Source organism: Meleagris gallopavo, chromosome 8, assembly GCF_905368555.1.
Source record: "Meleagris gallopavo chromosome 8, MGAL_WU_HG_1.1, whole genome shotgun sequence".
NCBI classification, from domain to species: Eukaryota; Metazoa; Chordata; class Aves; order Galliformes; family Phasianidae; genus Meleagris; species Meleagris gallopavo.
Genome location: NC_139411.1, coordinates 27205181 through 27225429, shown reverse-complemented (window position 1 = coordinate 27225429; position 20249 = coordinate 27205181). Strand labels below are relative to the sequence as shown.

General features: G+C 41.4%; 1 protein-coding gene across 17 annotated transcripts in view; it reads left to right on the top strand.

The window, feature by feature from the left end:
- Nucleotides 1–20249, top strand: part of ABLIM1 (actin binding LIM protein 1) — a 174638-nt gene that overhangs the window by 106625 nt on the left and 47764 nt on the right. For all 17 annotated transcript variants that reach the window (XM_010714782.3, XM_085230161.1, XM_085230158.1 and 14 more), the window contains exons 5-7: nt 760–886; nt 1838–1931; nt 17091–17178. In XM_010714782.3, the coding sequence (XP_010713084.3) occupies nt 760–886; nt 1838–1931; nt 17091–17178 (309 nt within the window). The remainder of the gene's footprint in view (nt 1–759; nt 887–1837; nt 1932–17090; nt 17179–20249) is intronic.

The window sequence follows — 20249 nt, the reverse complement described above, 5'->3', positions numbered from 1 at the left end:
GAGAGGAACGGGAGCTCGGGGCTGAAGCAGCTTTCTGATGTGACATGAGAGATAGTGGCATTCTCAGGGATGGAGGGCATTTGCTGGCTCTGGGCTTCAGGTTTGCTGTCTGCCTTCAAGTTGTCTTCCTGAATCACAGGGAAAACTGAGCCATGACTGCCAGGTCCCTAAGTGAGAGTCCTCGTGCCTATTAAAGACCCTGAGAGCTGCTGTTTTCCACACCTGCTGGTGGATCACAATATGCCCTGTCGTACAGCATTTAGTACAGTCATACTGCTGTCACCCTCACCTCAGTCCCTTGCTAAAAAAACGCTCTGCCTGTTGTTCCCTGGCCGGGATGTGCCACCACTCACTGTCGGGATGGACGTGTGGGCTTTGCTGCCACCCAACGGGGAGTGCAGGGCTCCCTTCCCACCACTGCTAAAGCAGTCTGGATCTGAGAAAAACTGATTCCTCAGAAGGTATTTTTCTAAGTGGTGGTTTACGTAGCTGCTTCCCAGCAAAATCTGAGGCTTGTACTGAGCTTGCCTGGCAGTCATTGAAACACAGCATGAAAAACAGAAGAGAGACTTTCTGTCCTATGCTGAGTGTCTGTACTGAAAAAGACTGCAAGAACTGGGAGTCTCTGAGGAGAGGAAGATGTTTGCATAGCCATGTAATTTGCCTCTTTGCTTACCAACTGTAGCAATTGCTGTGTGGTTAATGAAGATCAATGAACCAGATAACTGACAACAAATGCAATTGTTTGTTTATTTGCAGATTGTGCTGGCTGTGGAAGAGACATAAAAAATGGACAAGCATTGCTAGCTCTCGATAAGCAGTGGCACCTGGGGTGCTTTAAGTGCAAGGCCTGCGGGAAGGTCCTGACTGGGGAATACATCAGCAAGTAAGTAGCCTCTGCATCTCTCCTGCACTCTTGGCATGAGTTCTTGTTGCCAGAAGGAGAGAAGTTCCAGCAAAGTTCACCCTTCAAAATCCAGTTTTGATTAACTTTTCATATGCACCAAAATCTTTGCTCTCAATTAGAGCTAAGCTGGAAACGGGAGGTATACTGGAAAGAACAACTGGAAGGTGGTGATACTCTGTATTTAACACCAGTACAGAAGGGAGTGTATCTCCACATCGCCATAAGGGCTTGAGGGAACTCCTACATGTGTTTTCTGTGTTAGTTGGATACAGCTTTGTTCTGGAAAAAGGTAGAACCTGCCCACTGTTTTCTTTTGCTTGGAAGAGAGTAAATATGATGATGTGATTGACCTGGCACTGTTTCTCAACACAGATAAGGAGCTGCTTACTCTTTGCACACTACCAGATTTCTTTTCTGAATGGTTTCCACTCATCCCCATAGGCAGCGTTCCACAGATGTCTCTGGAATTGTACCACGTATAGCTTTAGGTTGGAACAGGTTGCCCAGAGAGGTTGTGGATGTCCCATCCCTGGAGGCATTCAAGGCCAGGCTGGATGTGGCTCTGAGCAGTGTGGTCCGGTGGTTGGCAACTCTGCTCATGCTGGGGGGATTGATCAGATAGATGATCATTGTGGTCCTTTTCAACTCAGGCCATTTTATGATTTAGAAAGACTGTCCTTAAGAATGAAATTTACTTCAATGGTTTGTGCTTTGTCTTTTTCAGGTGGAAACTTAAGGGATAGTTATAAATCACTGATGAGAATATAATTATTTTTTTTCCCTTCTTTTACTACAACATATATCTTTTGAAATCTCTCCTATTTGGCTATTGCTGTTTGTAGGAATGCCAGTGAAGACAGGGGAAAAAACTAAGTCATGCTGTAACCTGTTTATTAAAAGTGGTTTATACTTTGTGTTTTTCTTTTTCAGAGATGGTGCTCCTTATTGTGAAAAGGACTATCAGGTTCTTTTTGGAGTCAAGTGTGAAGCATGTCACCAATTCATTACTGGGAAAGTACTAGAGGTAAGTGCTTTGTAAACTGGAGTTTAAGATTTGTGCCACATCCCATTATGTCTTCACACAACCGCAAAGAATGCAAAAAACTTCTAGGAAAGTTTTACTGCTGATTTTAGAGTAAAGGTACTCACTTTCAGAAATATTTTTATGTATCTTTTGTTGACTTTTAGCTGGAGACATCAGTGTTCTCTTTGCATCTGGCCAAATCACTTTAGAGTTGTGTATCTTATGTTGTCACTACTATCTCCCATGGCTGTGATTAGTCCTTGTGAGGTGGAATCCTTGAACTGTGCATGGATTCCTTTATGTCATCACAAAAATGTTTAATGGACAAAAATGCAGGGGTCTTTCCTTGTGCTATTATCATTGAGATAAGAGAAGCAAAACTGCTGCCTCCTCTCCACATAGAATAGCATGTTCAATGGAAAGAACCTGACTTTCACGCTTAGGTCTGGAGGTGGGCTTGTACAGCTTAGTTGCTACTTTAGTGACATTTAATACTCGGCCCTCCCTGGGGTGAAAAGAAATGCCCCAGATGCACACAAACACAATCTCCTTTACATAATAAAGTAAGTTGAAGGAATGTGAGAAGTAGGAAGAACTTCAGTTACAGGTGTGTGGTTTTTTTTTTTGTTTTTTGTTTTGTTTTGTTTTGTTTTTAAGAAGAAACTGGATATATTCTTTAGGGAATAACGAAAAATACTGAAATAAAGGCAGCTGTAATTTGCTCTTGAGGGTGTCTTGCAGGTTCTTGTCTGCCAGAAGTGTAAGACTGTATCAACCATCATCAAAGAAGTTTCAGTTTTGTTGTGGAGTGGTAACAGCTTGACTTTCTAGTCTGGAGGTTTCAGAATATTAACTGGGCTGGCTGCCCCCAAACGAAACTCTGAGAGCATGCAGATACCCAGTGCAGCTGTCACTGCTTCCACTGAGAGGGAATAGAGTTTTTCAGTTAGCCATACTCTGTCTACCTCCCTTGCAACACATGCCTAATTCTTTCAGACTCACACAGATAAGTAATGAGAACAGTGTGAGCTTTCCCTTGAGTAGAAAGGCCGTGTCTCTGGCTTTTATCTGGAGGTCTACTACCATCTGCTTATCTATTCCCATCTACTGATGAGTTTTTCAGTTTAGTATTATGAATTGGTGACAGTACAGTTGGAGTGGGAGGCACTGCTGGAGAGAAGTAATTAGATTTGTGAGACTGGGAAGCATAAAATAATTCTAAAATAACTTCAGATGCTATTCCTGCTGTTATTGTATTATTCGGAACTTATCCAATCTGTTGCTCAAAGCAGTGCTGTCTACTTAGAAGCATGGAGATGAAAATAATAAAGTGGAAGATTCTCTGAGTCTGTGGAGAGCTGTGAAGAGCCTTTTGTGGTATGGATATGAATATAGAAAAGTTGCATTCCTGTTGCTCTTTTTAGTATCAATGAGAAAGAAACCTAGCTTTCTGAAAGGATCTTGAGCTGTATCCTTTCAGAGCTGAATCAGATGAAGATGGGAAAAGATTAGTTTAACTGAACTAGGACTCGAGATCATAACCTACTAAAGTTCAGGTTAACAGAGACTTTGTGTCCCATCCAGAACCTTGATGCAGTTGTTCGGGCCGAAAGTTGGTAGTTCTTTCTCTTCTGATGGCTGCTATGAGAAGAATAGACAACATTTTGCTGAAATATGAGTAATGGAAAAGGCATCTAACCTTATGTAAGGGTCAAAATTAGAGAAAATAGGTAAAGGATTTTCCATTCGATTTAGCCTCTGCAGAATCAGAATATGTTCATGAATTAGAAACAGACCCTTTGATTTTACAAATATACGGAAATATTAATAATGTAATCATGTTAAGTTGTGGTTCAAGCAGAAGCTATAGTCTTACCATTTGTGGTGATATCTGAGGCACAGCCCACAATAATACAGTAGAGGGCAGCAGTAGTTCTCAATATGCAAGGACATGCTCAACAGTAAAGCCTGTAGAAGTTGACTTACTCATATAACACAACTGTTTCCTGATATGTTTAAATGATGTTTGAAGCTGACTGCTATTTGGCAGGTGTAGACTGAGCAAGTTCTTAAAGACTTTCACCAAAAAATTAAGTATTTTATAGTCATGGAGGCCATTTGGAAATTGGTTTAATTGCTAGCAGCGTGGATAGTCTGTGAATACAGGTCTCCTGGTATCGTCTGGGAATGCAGGTGCGGGAGAGATGTTTAAGCACTTTTTTTCATTAGGCTGCTCTTGAGAAGAGGCTCAGAGGATACAACTAATGTTCAATAATATGTTAATGGAACTAAGGACTGGTTTCTTGGCTCCTCCTTAGAAGTCTTTTACACTGTCAAATATCACATTTTCAAAGGGGCAGTACTAATGCCTTTAAATTAGACTAAAGGCGTAGTAAGTGGAAACTTAAGGTGAGAAAATCATATGTCAGCATATGTTTCCCACTGAGCAGAAAAGGTAGTTTAGAGGACGGGATCAGTGCATGACATAAATCCTCTGGTAACGAAGGAGATGAGAGATGAGAAGCAGCCAGGGCTGCTTGTCGATTAAGTATTTGTTCTGTCAGGAGCAATGTATATTATTTCGTGATCTTCATCTGAAGAGATGATTTGCAGATTGGAGGGAGGTATGTAGCACATTATATGCAGACACTTCCCTCTCGTGGATCAGAAGCTATCAGCAGCATGCTGGTTTTCCTAAATGGAAAGTTTCTTTTAAAAAAAAATAAATAATAAAAGGCAGGAAAACTAAAGAAAAATGAAAACATGAAACTGAGCTTTCTTTGTGGAGGCTGGTGCTATCTGCTTCTTGAGTAAGAGTTAAAAGTTTTTAAAGAAAAATTGAGATGCTGTGCGACATTTCAGACTTGCAGCTCCTCGTTGCTTCTGTCCCTCATTGTTGCTTAGCACCTCTGAAAAATCACGCCTTCAAACTTCTACATTGAGCAGTCAGTAAGGGAGACAACCACTGATGAAGATGATGAGAGCCAGAGAGACCTCATCCCAGAGGGCACCGTCAGCAAACTGGGTTGGAATAGCTAATGAACGTAGAATTCCTTAGGCTGGAAGGGATCTTAAATCACGTTCAGTTCCAGCCTGCTGCCATGCGCTGATTGCCACCCACCAGATCAGGGCCCAGAGCCCCATCCCACCTGGCCTTGAGCACCTCCATGGGTGAGGCACCCACAGCTTCTCTGGTCAGCCTGTTCCAGTGCCTCAGGTTTGAGTTCAGGCCTTGAGAGGACAGAGTTTCTCCAGCCATTTTGTAAAAATAATTTATTTGCTTAGTTTTAAAATTCATTGCTAGAATAACTGTCTTTTTTTTTTTCTTGTATCCATGTATCATGCAAGAAATTCCTTTTTTTCTAACTATTTCTGACAAATTTCAATAGCTGTAAAAAATATTATGTACATTTAAGTCAAATCAGATATTTGTCATGTTATTTTGTACATAACTTCCTGTGACAGATAGCTGCAAATAATACATGAGTCTGCACACTACCACAATGAATGTGATGAGAATTTCTCTATTGAGAAATCGGTGTTGCAACTTTCTTTAGAGTACAGATACTTTAACACTTGAGTATTTCAGGATACCGTTGTCAAGGCAACAGAGATCAGTGTTCTTCCTTGGGTTTTCCAGCAGAAAGAAACCTTCATTTGTGGAAAAATTACTGATTTCCTTTTAAGTACAGTGAAACACATTTATTGTTAAACAATAATGGCATAAAAGGCAGCCCTCACTATCATTACACCTTCCACTATGCTATTGTTTCCATAGCTTCAAGGCTTGCCTATTGAAAGATGCCCATCTGATCCTAATCCTACAAATATCTGTGTAGATGTGTGAATATATTCACATATATTTAGCTATTTTAAAGACACTGGCTTAAATCATTTTTGTTTAATGTGTTTATCATACACAATATAATTATTCCTCCAGGGCTTGATTTAAAATATGTTAGATCACTGAGAAGCTTTCCATTGACTTCAGAGTACAGTGGATCATGCCTATATTCATGTGTATCATCTGGGCTTACCTAAAGTGTTTTATGAAGCTCCTAAGTAGTTCCTAAGCTCCTTTTAGTTCTGCAGAACTAAAGAACTAAAGACAAGGCAAAAGCAGGCGAATAACTTACAGGAAATCAAACAAAGCCTGAAAATGAGAATCAGGTGTGCAGATTTTCATCAGTTTTCTTTTGTGAGGGTGTTTTTTTTTTTTTTTATAATACTGTTGTTTTTTGCTGTAAATGCTGTGTATTTGTTCTCATGATCTAGAGATCAAGATATATACAACTACTATATTTACTGTCAAATCCCACAACCATCTGGCTACTCTACCCATTTGTTTTTTTAATGTTACTTGCTTGTTATTCATTAGCAAATATAAAACCATTTTGTGATTATTTTTTTTCCTGGCAATGCATGGCTTGAGTTCCTGTTCTGGTGGGCTGTTTCCTGAGCCCTGCTGAAACTTGCATGCCACCTTGTAAGCAGTGGCGTGATGCCATTTTAACAGATGGCCCTGAAAAGAGAAATGCCAGGGAACCAGAAGTCTCCTTTGACTTCACTCTGCACGGCCAAGTTTTACCTATTTCAATATAGTTATTTATTCTGAACTTCCCCTTATTAAAAAGAGGTTGAATATATTTAAGAGGTAGCATTTACCACGAAGGAAGCTTAGTACTTCTAGATGCTGTTGCTTTAATGTGCCAGAATTTAAAGATGTTTAATCTGTACTGCGTGTAATTCAGAGATGCTAATTAGAAATTAATAATAATTTAGAAACAAGAAGAGAGAGAAAAGGCTGCTATGGTTGAATAAGGAAATTCAAATTGCCAATTTGAAGGCAAAAAATGTGAGCCAAAAAAGCCGGTACATTTGATCAAGTGTTGATTTCAGGAGTAGGTTTAGAAGCTCTCATGAAATCATCATTTTTGTCTTGCAAAGATCCATGCTGTACAGGTTGTAGTTCGGTGCTGCAGTACATTCCTGTCTGGTCCTGCATTCTTACACCTCCTGAGGAACCACGTAGAGAATCTCTTAAAATAAACATAGATGTGTTTTAATTCCATTTAGAAGTGTTAAATGAAAGGCAAACAAATTCTTCAGCTGAATTGAATGTTGAACAAGGCTGCTTTCTTAGCAGTTGTCCAGGAGTATCACAAAATGTGTCATTTACCAGGTTTTGGTTATTCAATCTGTTCTAATAAATCAGGTCAGGGTGACTTAAAATGCTAAAGAGTTTTTATAAAGGAAGCAATGTAGAGCAAAGGCTGGTGTGGTGGGTCCAAAAGGGTTCTGTTTCGGTTGTGTGTTAAAGTGGTTATGAGGAAAATTGCTGAACATTGTATTAGCATTCTGCTTTCATATCACCACACACCTTGTAGGCTCGGGAGAGAATTTGCTCTCAACTGTGGCTCCCAGTCAGTGCTATCACCTTCCCACAGCATAGAATTGCAGCAGCAGGAGGCTGCACAGCACATGAGAAGAAGCGGAGGCACATAGTGCGTGCCTTGTTAGTTCTGTGATTTACTTTGTATTTAGTTTTACTGCTCTTAAAATAAATGGGAAGACATGAATGTGTTGATTATACATCCCCAGGTACGTGCTGAGAAAGCAGCAGCAGCAGCACGTGCTGCCATTGTTTGCTCTGCATTTGCTGCCATAGGCAGCAGGTACAGACAGCACACAGCATGGTACACACAGGGCTTTTGATGCTGGTAAATACCTGATAAGAGGTCAGGTCGGCTTGCAGGGCTCACTGCACATTGATCAGATGTTACAGTGTGAGTCTGAAGGTTCCTCTAAGAGTGCAGGGGGATATACGTGCAAGGAGAGCAGCACCTTCCTGCATTAACCTGAACCAGAACACAGTCTCAGCGTAACTAAATATTTCTGACAAAACTAGACTAACACCCAAGAGAGCTGCATAAATTCTTCAGAAGCTGTGAAAGTACCATTTAATAGCTTCCAGAGCCTGAGAGCGCCGGTTTCACACTCAATGGACACCTGTCCCTGAGGGAAGAACACTGGGAGCTCTATCAGCATTAAGCAGTGACACACCAGCGATGAGAAACGGTCCTGCCCCTGCCTGGGCTGGGATCCTTCCCCTTTTCCTTCCCTCGCAGTGGGCTGGCCGAGCTCTGGCACAGCACGCAGCTGCTGGGACTGGGGGCTGTCTGTGGAGCCTGGGGTCCTGCTGGCAGAGCTGTGGGGAGGCTGCCTGCGGCGAGGAGACATGGAGGCACACTGAGCAGTTCTCAAAAGGTAAATGTCTTCCTGTGAATCTGGGTCTGAACTAGAAGGAAATAGGTTTTATATCTGGGGAAGGGAGGCAGCTTTGCGATGCGACTGAATAGCTTGTCAGTGCTATCAGAAGAGAATGTTTGTACTGTTATTCCCATGCTCCAGCAGAATTGCTTTTACAGGCTGTGTGTAATTTCATGTTTTACATGGAAAGTACAGCTAATGTATTTTTAAACTGCCAGGAATAGATGAGCGCAGTACAGAGCTGTTTCTGAATGCAGCTGAGTGCAGATGCGTGGCAGAACAATATGCTGCTTTATCTCAAATATTTCTTAATATAGTACGTTGGATCTTCTGATTGCTTCTGGAGAATTGCTGCGTAGCAATGCAGTTAGTTTGTTTCTAGTTTCCCTGCCTTTGAGCTTAGAAACGTGTTTTATCAGCTAATGTCAAACATTGGTGATGCTTGTTTTGTTTTTGATGTGTTTGTTTGCATAGAAATAGGGAAGTGAAAAGTTTAATAATAACTCAGGAATCTGAATATGTGGTTCAGGCAGCTTGTCTGTGCTGCTGAGTAGCAGCATAGATTTAATTCAACCTATATTTCCCTGATGAAAAATGTGCTTATGTAATTGCATAGGACACAACACCATGCACAGAGTCAGAAATCTAGTTAATATACTTTCAGAAGAATAACCAAAGTTGCTTGATGTAAAACTCTTATCAAACAGGATTTTTGGTGCCTTTGCTTTTTGAAACTCGAAAGATCAAACTTGGCAGGAGGGATACCTATATTTGAAAAAGACTTGGCATAGAAAGATAGCAAAAGAGATTATCTGAAGTTGATGGAGCTTTGACAGAAGTTGAGTTGCTGTGGCGTTACCATCACAAGGCATTAACTTCCCAGCAGCAGTGTTGAAACCATCCTTTAGTCAATTGAAACATCAATAGAAAAGGGAGGAATGTTAAGAGGTTATATGAGGCAGAGCAAGTTGCAACAAGTAATTTGAAGAAATTAAGAAATTACCAATTAAAACTTCCTTGTTGCCACAGAGGGACTGGTAAAGTCTTGCAGGTGCTTATAAAAATGATTTATTGCTTTCTTGAGTACAATTTTGCTGACTAAGATATGTTTTGCCTAGCACAATAGCTTTTTCCTTTTTGTTTTAGTTGAACATTCTCTAGGGTGTTTTGTGCACCAGATGTTACTGAAAGCTTTAGCAAGCTGATCAAAATCCTTAGAAAGACATTTCATTAGATTAATTTATATGAGTATAAAGTTCCTTGCAACCAAATGCTACTTTTGTGAAATGTAACTATTGTTTGCATTGTAGCAGCATGCAACAGGTACTTAAGTCAGGTAGTTTTTCCCTGTTGTAGGGAACATGTAACATATATTGCTTTACTAATCATAGAATCATAGAATGGCCTGGGTTGAAAAGGACCTCAAGGATCATCTCGTTTCAACCCCCCTGCTATGTGCAGGGTCGCCAACCACCAGACCAGGCTGCCCAGAGCCACATCCAGCCTGGCCTTGACTGCCTCCAGGGATGGGGCATCCACAGCCTTCCTATTTTGAAGTTACTTTGGCCAGTTTAATTTTTGCTTTTCCTTACCTGAGATCACAATGAAAGATTTTTGCAGGATTGTGGTCTTTCATTTTTAAATTCTGCTATCGGCGGAGAGTTTGCTGCTGACTTGTAGAAGAGCAGGATAGGACATACACCTGTCCCCAGTAAAAAGTAATTGGTGGGAAGAATGCAGCTGGAGCAGGTTTGAAATTGAAGAGGTAAAGAAGAGCCTGTTGGGGCAAGTCTGTGATTGTCACACGTTTGTAACTGGCTGTATTGCGCTTTGTTTCCCCTCTGTGAGGATCAGTTCTCTCTCCTGTTTGCTGAGTCAGGATAATTCCTTCATAAAAATAATAAATAAATAAGGACTTTGAAGTCTGGAGAATCAACAGCTGAGTGTCTTTACTGAACAGGTGCTTTGGTGATCACCTGGGGCATAAAATCAATAGGGTTTAATTGCACATGGGTGTGAGTCAGAATGTTAAGCATTTGACTTTTACACCTAGGATTTGGAGAGAGAGATTTGTTACATGTATAGATGGATCTGTTTCTGTAAAGTAGTTATGTCCTGGATGAAAATTGTTATTTTCTGAGCAGTGTGGAGAGTAAGAACAAGGGCAGCAAGAACTTCAAGGGTGCTGCTGAGAAGTACATCTCTACGTGTCTGCTTGAACTGCTGCTTTTGGGGCAGTTTTGGAGATGCTGTACCCAAATGAAACTTGAATGGCAGCAAATTTAGACATCCCTTTTTACTTTATGTCCTGTTCATTACTATATTAATATGCTCTGTCGTGATTAACTTGTTGGAATAGTTTTCCTGTAGGAACTGGTTTGATATGGGAATGAAGGACGCCATGTAGGGAGTAAAATTCCTATATTTTGGCTCTGATGAGCATACGCTGCTGTGTTGTTCATGCCAGGTAGGATTCAAAAGTATGCTTGCACAGGTAGCAGGTAACACTGCAGTTAACCTAGGATAAAGCACTTCTAATACTTTTTATAGCACTACAGGGCCAGAGTGCTCCACTGGCAATGCCACCTGGCATCAGTTGGCTACAAAAGCAAACTATAGTTCCCTAAAGAAAAAAAATAATCCTTATTCCATTCAGTCCCGGTATATTTTCCTGTTAGAATAATCAGGAAATCTACCAGGTACAAACAAGCATATGTTGAGTGCTTTATTTCTACATAGTTTCTTACAGGCTACCTTTGTTTTATGTTCTCTTGTTATTATCTACTGATGTACTGTGTGTGACCTCATGCTTAATTTCTTTTCCCCCTCCTTTGGCCTTCCTAACTTTTATTTCTCTGGGTTTTTTGTTTTTTTTTTTTTGGGACACTCCCTCTGAACTGAATGCAGACATCAGAGCAGAGAGAAGGCTTGGCTGAATTGCATGCCAGAGCTTGTATGGCTCCCCAGCGACCTACTGACAGAAAACTGGAAAGACGTTTTTGTGTTAGATTAACAAGAAAGTCATCTACAGTCATTGGGTGTAGTAGTGTGCTGCTCAATGGTCGTGTAGGGCTCTGACTGAGAATGAAATTCTTTGTTTGGTTCTGCTGCAAGTGATAATTTTGATCCATGGTAAGCTGCTCCATCTCACACTCTTACATGCTCCATCAACAGGAAGTGCACTTGTCCACTGAGCAGGCTGGCAAGAGTTTTGCTGAGCCCTGCGCAGGACTGTTCTCCCAGCCAGGCCCATTCTGCAGAGCCCCTGCTGCAGCCCCAGCAGCAGCTCAGGTCCTGATGCAGCTCACCTTGCCGCAGACTTATGCTCCTGAGTTTGGACTGGCTGCTGAGCCACAAGCACATCAGCAGAAGCTGGTTTCTAGTGGTGGAGCTCCTGCTGTCCTGGGAGTGTTGCTGCTTTGCTGGGGCAACTGAGGAGAAAATCTTCAGTCCAAACTGACTTAACTCTACTAGAAATTTCTCTGGTGTGACCTTAGCTCTGACTTTAAGTATTCTGTTGGTCTGGTCTGAACCTGTGCTCCCTGTGAGCAGTCTGTGTAATGGGTTCTGTCTTTATAAAGCCATTGGAATGGATTTTAAGGTCAGAGAGGCTGCTAAAAGCATCTTACTTGACCATCTCTTTTTAAAATCAGAGGTTTTCTCTAAAATAAATAAAAGCTTATCACCTGTGAAAATCTCTTGCTTTATCATGAAGACTGCAGGGTGATTGTAAAATCACAGGTTTACCCCCTTGCTGTTCAAATTTACCTCTGCTATTGAAATTTCTTCTTATTTTGAGGTTAAATTTGTCGAACTTGTTGATGATGCCATAGTTGTTGTGGATTTGTTTTTAGTGGGATCAAAAAACTCATTCTCTTTCCTGCTATTATCTCTTTTCTTTTCTTTTAATTACTTTTCCACTGTGATCCAGTCACTTGAAGCTTCTCAGAGCAGTGGTGGGTTCTGAGTCCTTCTAGTTCACAGCTCACGTTGTTCCTAATCTGTAGCTCCACATGCCCACTTGGCAGTATTACAGTAATGACAGTGCAGTATATGATCAGAAACAGAACCTTTCTTCTGCTTTGCCTTTATATTTTTTGTATACAACAAATGATCAGAAGAACTGGCTGTGTCAGATACCCTGAGAGTTTCTTCTGGGATGTTACTAATGATGTCCTCCAGCTGCCTCCCTCAGTGCCTGTTGCCCGTAGCATGGCCCTCAATTTGTCAGGGCCCTGCTTGCTTGATTTGCAGGCGTTCTATATTGCATGAAGCTATTCAAGCATACTTGTTGGATTCAGATAGCAAAACAAGCATTGAGTCATCGGCAGGTTTGCAAGGAAAGGGTTTATCTTCTTATCTGGGCCAGCAGCAGAGGTACCTCATGCTGTGAGCAGGAGGAAGTCAGCCCCCAAGGTATCTATCCCCTGCTAACACATCCATCTGTCAGACAAATGCCTAGCTGTACATGTATCTTTTAAGACTCTCAAGTACTAATTGTTCAAGTCTCCTAGTTTGTAAGTGTAGACTCATAGCAAACAATAATTTTAAAAAATCTTGCCCAGTAAACAGTATCAAACATGAGAAACACATCTTTGGCATTGCTGAGTAGTGAGAAGACCAAGACTAGTTAGGATGCCATCAATTCCCATACCCATCCACTACAAGGCAGAATACAGTGTGAACACTGCACTGTGCATTCAACAGTTTTGCTTCTTTGCAGGATATACACAGATCTTAATACCAGCCAGTACATATAATAGTCTCTGATTAACTGCATGGTCAGTCAATGGGGTTAGATTTCTCCATGCATAAATGTAACCTGAGATCCTAATGGGGATGACAGAAATTCTGGCCATCAGTAATTTACCTGTATCTGCTATTGCTTTGCTTCTCTGTACAGACCAGAGTACTCTCACAGGTCACTTTGTGCTTCTGTGGGTACCTTTCTTAGTTGAGTGTCATCCCTTTCTTTGCAGTATCAACTTCCTGCTGTTTCTGTATAGACTATGTAAGTTCTTACTGTAGCAGTGTGCAAGCAATATGTGTATTTGCTCCATAAGGACAGGATGAATGGCTGCCATAAGGAACATAATCTGTAGTTAAGCATATTTCACCTTTGCACATCACTGGATGCGGCAGGAAGGTGAGAGCTGACAGCCCAGTCACAAATGATGGCTGGGACCTTGCTGTAAAGTAAGCCCAGTTGATACTCAGCTGCTAGTACTGATTCCAGTTGTCTAGCCTGAAGTGATTTGGCCAGAAGCATAACTCATGTCTTTGCTCTGAAGAAAAATTATGTTTTGAGCAGCTAATAAATGCATTGCTATTATTAATAACTAATGTGTATAATAATACTGTATGCTGATGAAATGAACGCTCATAAGTTGCAAAGTTTAATACTGTCCATCTGCTAAGGGATATAGTAGCGTGACACTGGCAGTCACTGTTGGGATGCTGGGAAGTATTTTTGTATAAAAATCAGAAAGCAGGCCTGAATTAACAGTGCAAGCGTTCATAGCAGCAGGACAGCTGCAGTTCTGGCTTGCTTGAGAGAGCACAGCCATCAATGGAAGGCTCTGAGGGTCTTCCATGTCTCTTGCATGCAAGTTGTCACTCAGATTTAGGGTCAGGGCCTCACGCTCCATTTCCCACGTCCCCTCGTGTGCTGCTCTGCTCTGGCTGGCAGGGGCTGCTGGGGGCTGGGCCTGGGGGTAGCTGTGACATTGCTACGAAGAGCAAATCAGTAGAGATTGTGAGGTCCTTTGCAAGCAGAGGAGCTGCGCTTTTATTTTTGTATCTCAGCACTGACATTTGTGACTTGCTGGACAGATAAGAGCCTGGGAAAAGCGAGTGGACAGCTTGGGCCAGGATGTTTTTAAAAGCAAATGTTGGTCTTCCTAGTGTTTGTGCTGTTCCACCCGCCTGTGAGATCACAGGAGCCTGCAGAGAAGGAAACAATGGAATTTGATATTATCCCCAACATCAAACAGGGTGAAGGGTTCTGTGACCTCTGCGAGTAATTAAAATAAAGCTTCAATGAAAAATGGTCAGCTACTGCTGCAGTTCCTGTTTTACAGGAATTCATGGCATTCCTTAAGGGGTTTGGAGATGAGGCTGAGTTATTCTTTGTGCTGCTCCTTGGTCCTTAAGGGAGTTAAGAAATCAGGTCATCCTCCTCGAGTCACGGTGGAAATAAATTTTTGATTAGATTTGTCAATCAAAGAGCTATTATACCTCTTTATTATAAAAAAAAAATAAAATCTTTAAAGCACACTTTAAGCTACATAGCAGGGTTTTTTGTGTGTTTGAATGATATTAGAAAAGCTTTCTGCATGTTTAATAGCTGCTTATCAGGTGATTGCTGAGATATCTTTGAATGGAGAGTGAGTGAATGCAGCTGTGCAAATGTAATGCGACAAAAATGCACTTAATTGTGTCTTTTGGCCAATAAAAATGTCTGTTGGTAATTAGTTCTTCCTGTACCAGACCCATTGGCATGTGAGTGCTCCTGGTGGGATTCTTGTTATTGTCCTTTCTGGCTCTTGTTCACTGTTGTTCTGAAAAGCAGGCAGAAGTGAAGTAATAGGAAAGCTTATGCTATCACGTTTACCAAGGAGGAAAACATTTGTTAAATCAGGCTAGAGCTCTGCAAGCCCCCAGAAAATAAAAGCCCTGTGGGAAGTAGGGGGACAGAGTTAGGCAAGGGGTGGTGTCTAAAAGTGCAGTCATAGTATATCATTAAGGTTGGAGAAGAGCACAAAGATCATCTAGTCCAGCCATCACTCCTTGACTTCGAAATCCTGTGGTTGTGTGCTGAGAGCTGTGTGTGCAGGTGCTTGTGCTGGGTTTCTGGGGCATGGTGCATGAGCTGGCCTGCAGCTAAGAAATTCCATGCAGTAAAGTAACTGTAAGGGATTTTGGGGTGTGGGGTGAAACGTTGACATTACTGAGCGTGAATGTAGTAGCCTGAGAGCTGGATAAGACCAGGTATCTGAATACTTCATCCCCTGTAGGTTCAGAGGTTTTTCCTGGTACTTTGTAATTGACTGATGAATCAATCAATCATGCTAGTAGAAATCACTGACCAAAGCTGTGAATGAACTGCAAATTAAGGAATGCAAGGATCAGAAGCCTGAGGCACTGCTACAGTAACCACACAACATCCAAAGATTAACAGCCTTTGCTTATGGCAATGCAGTGTAGCACTTGAGTACAACATGGGGGTGATGCATCCTTCTGTCCTAAAACACACACCTCAGAGGCCAGGATGGAAGAACAGAAGCTGAAGCTGTACGAATGTGAATACGTGATAGTTTTTGTTGTCCACATACCATGGTGCTTTCCCAATGTATATGTTCTTCCTGGATCTTAACTACTGCTTTATCTGATAATATTTCTCTTATATTTTCCATTTTTCCTATGTTTCCACATTTCAGTTGCATTTTTAAGTCATTGCCTTCCTGTTTGGAGCAGATGCTCCCAACAGTGATTCAGTCCTGTTAGAAATTTTTTATATCTCGTTGACAGGGAGCAGTTCCCAGGATGTCAAACCTTGATGCATTCATTAAATGAAATAAGCTAGAAATTTCTTTTGACAAACAGATCCATTGACCTTCATTTTGCTGAAGAACTTCAGGATTGCTCAGAAGTTGGGATTCTTTTACCAAACTGATAGAAATTCCTATTCCTCTGTATATATGATATTGATTGTGCAAGGCAGAAAGTGCAGAGAAGCACACAGGCTCCTGCTGAGTGCTGAACTGTCTGAATTGGAGACTGCCTTTGAACCTCATTTAACATTCACAGCATTATGCTGCATACAGGTGTTTTGTGTACATGACATCTCAGTCCACAGGGAATACTTTAAGAAGCATTCAAGGTTAAATTGTTAGAAAGTCAGATGCAATCTTTAAAGCCTTTTAGAATCCAGTACTTGTCACTATTCTGATGTTGTTGGTGTTGGTTTTTTTTTAATTTTATTTTCATTTTCATTAGCATTTTTAAAAAGCCTAGTGTGGACTTCACCTACTTAGTTTGTATTGGTTGCTTTGCTCTACTAAGGAGAAGAAATCAAAATTATGTCTGTGCTCTCATTTTTCCTGTCTTTGTAGGCCCGTAATATGATCAGCCTAGTTTATGTATGAGTATCAATGTATTTAAGAGACAGAATGACTCAGTGGATTGGATTTGTGTAACGGGATCCAGATAGTTAGCATCTTTGGGTTAACAGTTCAGACAGCTCAAGCTGTCTGCACCCACGAATCTTCTGAAGTCAGGCATTTGTGAATTAAATTAATGATCCCAGAAGTTGCTCTGGAAAGCTCTCGCCCCATTAATGCTCATATCAGCAGCGTTGGGAAAACAGCCAAGGAATGCAGTGGCAGGTTGGAAACTGTCATTTGTGGCTTAAATTCATCTGTAACAACAGAGTGATTGAGAAAATATATGATGTCTGCAGAATGGGGAGGCAGAGGGTTTGCACAAATGTCTGACTGTGGTGTAGTGTTGATTGCTTTGGACCTTTAAGTGAAGATTCAAGAGTGTATTGGGCAAAATCAGGGAGAATAGATGGACTGGGACATAGCATTTCACCCGTTTATGTTTAAAGTGCGGATACCTAAATGGGAAGGTGAAGAGAAAGGGCTGTTCTAGTCTTGTGTCCTTTTACCTCACATAGACACTGCTGCCTTCTGCTGAGGATAGGATACTGTTCTAAATAGACCCCTGGATTGAAGCAGTAAGGAAGATGCTTAGCTACTATCATGTCATCAAGACAATGTTATATTGTAATGAGTGAACTAGAGGGAAAATGGCAATGGTCTGCCAACAGATTGAGTGCTTACAAGGCAGTGCAAAGTACTGATCCCTCATTTCCCTTTTGTTTAGGCAGGTGACAAGCATTATCATCCCAGCTGTGCACGATGCAGCAGGTGCAACCAAATGTTCACAGAAGGAGAAGAAATGTATCTGCAAGGTAAGGATGTCTCTACAACAAAACTAGAAAATCAGACTTTGTAATTTTTCTGTCCTAGACCTCGCTGGTTTGTAGCTATCCTGTGTAATGTGTACATGGAGGACTGTGGCCTTTTCTTCACTGCATTGCTCTCACACTTCTTCACTTGAGACTCTTTCACTGTAGTAAGTGTCCATGATGGTGGCCTTGCTACCTACTCTCCCAGAAGGTAGCACATAAACAGTTAAGCTACAATTATTTTTTTCTGACTTGCTGTAGTATTAAGAAATGTTGGCAGAAGTTGCAGGCCAGAAATCAAAGTGAAAGGACAACTACATATCAGGAATTTGTATATTGTATTTGGATTAGAAAACTTGCTTGATATACCTGAAAGAACTGTAAACAAGTAGGAAAGAAATGATGAAAGTGTCTCTTGAAAAACTGGAGACATTCCTTCTGGAGGAATTCCAAAATAAGATAACGTTGTTAAGAAATTCCTTTGAAGCTGACTTGTTATTTTATAGCTTGTCCTCCCTTGCAGTCCATCTTTCTCGTCTCTCACTGACCTTGTAAAGAGTCATCTGATTCCAGCTATGCACAGAATTAGATATATGGTTGTATGGCAGTGCTTACTTGCAAAAGCAAGGAGAAGCTGAAAGAGGGCTGGGTAGGAAGTACTGCTTTCTGATGGTAAATTTGAAATATTAATTTGAAAGCAGCAACTGCAGCACCTGATTAGTTTTAATCTTAGTTTCCTCGCATCACAGAATGCTAAAGTACAGAGTACATGGTGAGCAGATTAATTCAGAAATTATATTAGTAGGAGCAGGGCATGAACTGGTGTGAACTATTCACAATGACTGGTCATGCTGTGGTGTGAATTTCTGCAGATTGCAGTAAGACAGAAGGTGTTGCTCCTACTTAAACCGGCTAGATTGTGTTCCAGCATTACTTAGGTGTTATGTGAGGAGAGATACTTGGTTCCTTGACCTGCCATCCTTCTCTGCTTGGCTACATCCTCTCCTGTGGCTGAGTTCATGTTCTTCATGCTCGCTCTGTCTCAGGAGGAGCAGTACAAGTTGCATTGCTTTATTGTATAAAGCTGTTTTCTGACCAAGTGTTGTTATTGCTGAGACTGCCCTTCCAAACATTTCCTTGCTGGGTTCAGTGTGCTTTTAAGTGTAGGTGACCTAAAGGTCTTTCCTGAGCAAAGCTCTCAGCTGAAATGGATATGCTGACTCTGTCCAAATTGTTTCCCCTAGGGTGCAGAATAACAGCCTTCCTAGCAGTTCTCTGTAATAAAAATACAGCACCACAACACTGAAGCTAGAACAAAAAGTGCACGATTGATTAAATATATGTAAATACGAAGTTTCCTTCTCATTTTTAATTGCATTCTCCTACTGATCATGAAAATGCAGTGTTGGTATCACTTAGTGTAATAGAGGAGTGTGGTAGGTTTGTGGTAACTGCTTGTAATAGAAATGTGCAAAACCAAACCTGCAAGAGGAAAACGGCTTTAGTCAATGTGTAATAGAGTTACTGCTTTTTAGAGAACTGTATGTTCAATCAGTGGTATGTGCAAGGTAAATTGAATAAATGAACATGTTGGTTGATGTTTGCCAAGTGAGCAAACAAACATATGTTAAGAATGAGATTAGCTACAATTTGCTGAATTGTTTCCAGTAGGAAGAGGAGCTGTACAGCTTGGGAATCTGCACAGTTCCAAATGTTTTTAAATACACTGATGCTTTTGGATGGTTAAAATTCACAAGCTGTGGGTGGCTCAGAGTTCAGCACTGTAAAAAAAAAAAAAAAAAAAAATAGTTACGTTTAACTTCTTAAGCCCACTCTATCTGATTTGGCTTTTAGAATTTCACATTTTAAAAACCTTTGTGAAAGAAGTTCCACCGTGAATATGACATGAGATCTCTCTTGCATTTTTTGTCCCCTTTGTCCAGAGGTGTCCCTAAAATTGAGCTAATTTGTGCTAAATGCTGCCTGAAAATACACTGGGAGGTTTTTTGTTGTTGTTGTTTTTGTTTTTGTAGTTTTTGTTTTGTTTTGTTTGGACAATAGGAATGGTTTAATAGAAAAGAAGAATAGAGAACGTTTTTCTCAGGGTCACACAACTGAATTTAAGAATTGTACCTAAACCTTTTGGCTGTCACTTTGTCAGCCTTATAATAGAACTGGCTTCCTCCTGAGTGCTTGGATGTGTTTAACCCCCTTGCAAATGCACAGCCCGTGCTTCTCTCCTGATCTTGTTGGCGCTGTGGGGTCCTGGCTCGGAAGCTGCTGTTTGTTGACAGAGGAGCTCTTGGTGTGCTTCCCCCCGTTGTCCGATCATTCCCTGCTGCCAAATGCACAGTTTCTTCTTCCTCAGCTCAAACTTGAAGCCAAACTTCTCAGACTCTGATCCAGAATCACAGCGTTCTCTCCAGCCTTCTGATGATGATGATTTTCTTGTGTGCTTCTGGGAAATGAACATTCCTGCTGCTCTTCACTTCTACACTGGGTCGTGTAAGGCTTAGAGTGAAGTGTCCAGAGCCCCTGATCCATCCTTCTCCTTGACTCCAAGGGTGGGGTGTCCTCTGGCTGTACTTGAACTAATATCACCAGCAGGAGGCCTGGACTGCCCTTTGTTTGGTTTCTTTGTGGACAGAGTGAAAAGGTGAATCCCCTCCTGCAGGCAGACAAGGGTCGCACAAGGCTTTGTGGCTGCTGGATTGAAGCCTGAATTTGGCTACAGCTGCAGTCAGTGTTAAAAATCAGCATTAGCTTCTGCTCTATTTCAGATTGGCTAAAAATCTGCCAGCAGCTTGCCAGCAGTAACCATAGTTTACTCTCTGTTCCAAAGTGCTGGGGGAGGGTTGGCAGTGCCCCTTCCTGGCCCATGGGCACAGCCAGATATTTACGTTTTTACTGAGTGAGGAAAAATCCCATGTTTTGGAACACAGACAGCAGAAACATTGCCTCTTTGGGAGGATGTGAGACTGGAACATGCCATGTGGAAATGCCAGTGCAGCACATGCCACTGACCTTATAGAGCAGGGCACAGAAGCAATGTGTATGCCAGTGCTGCATGCAGT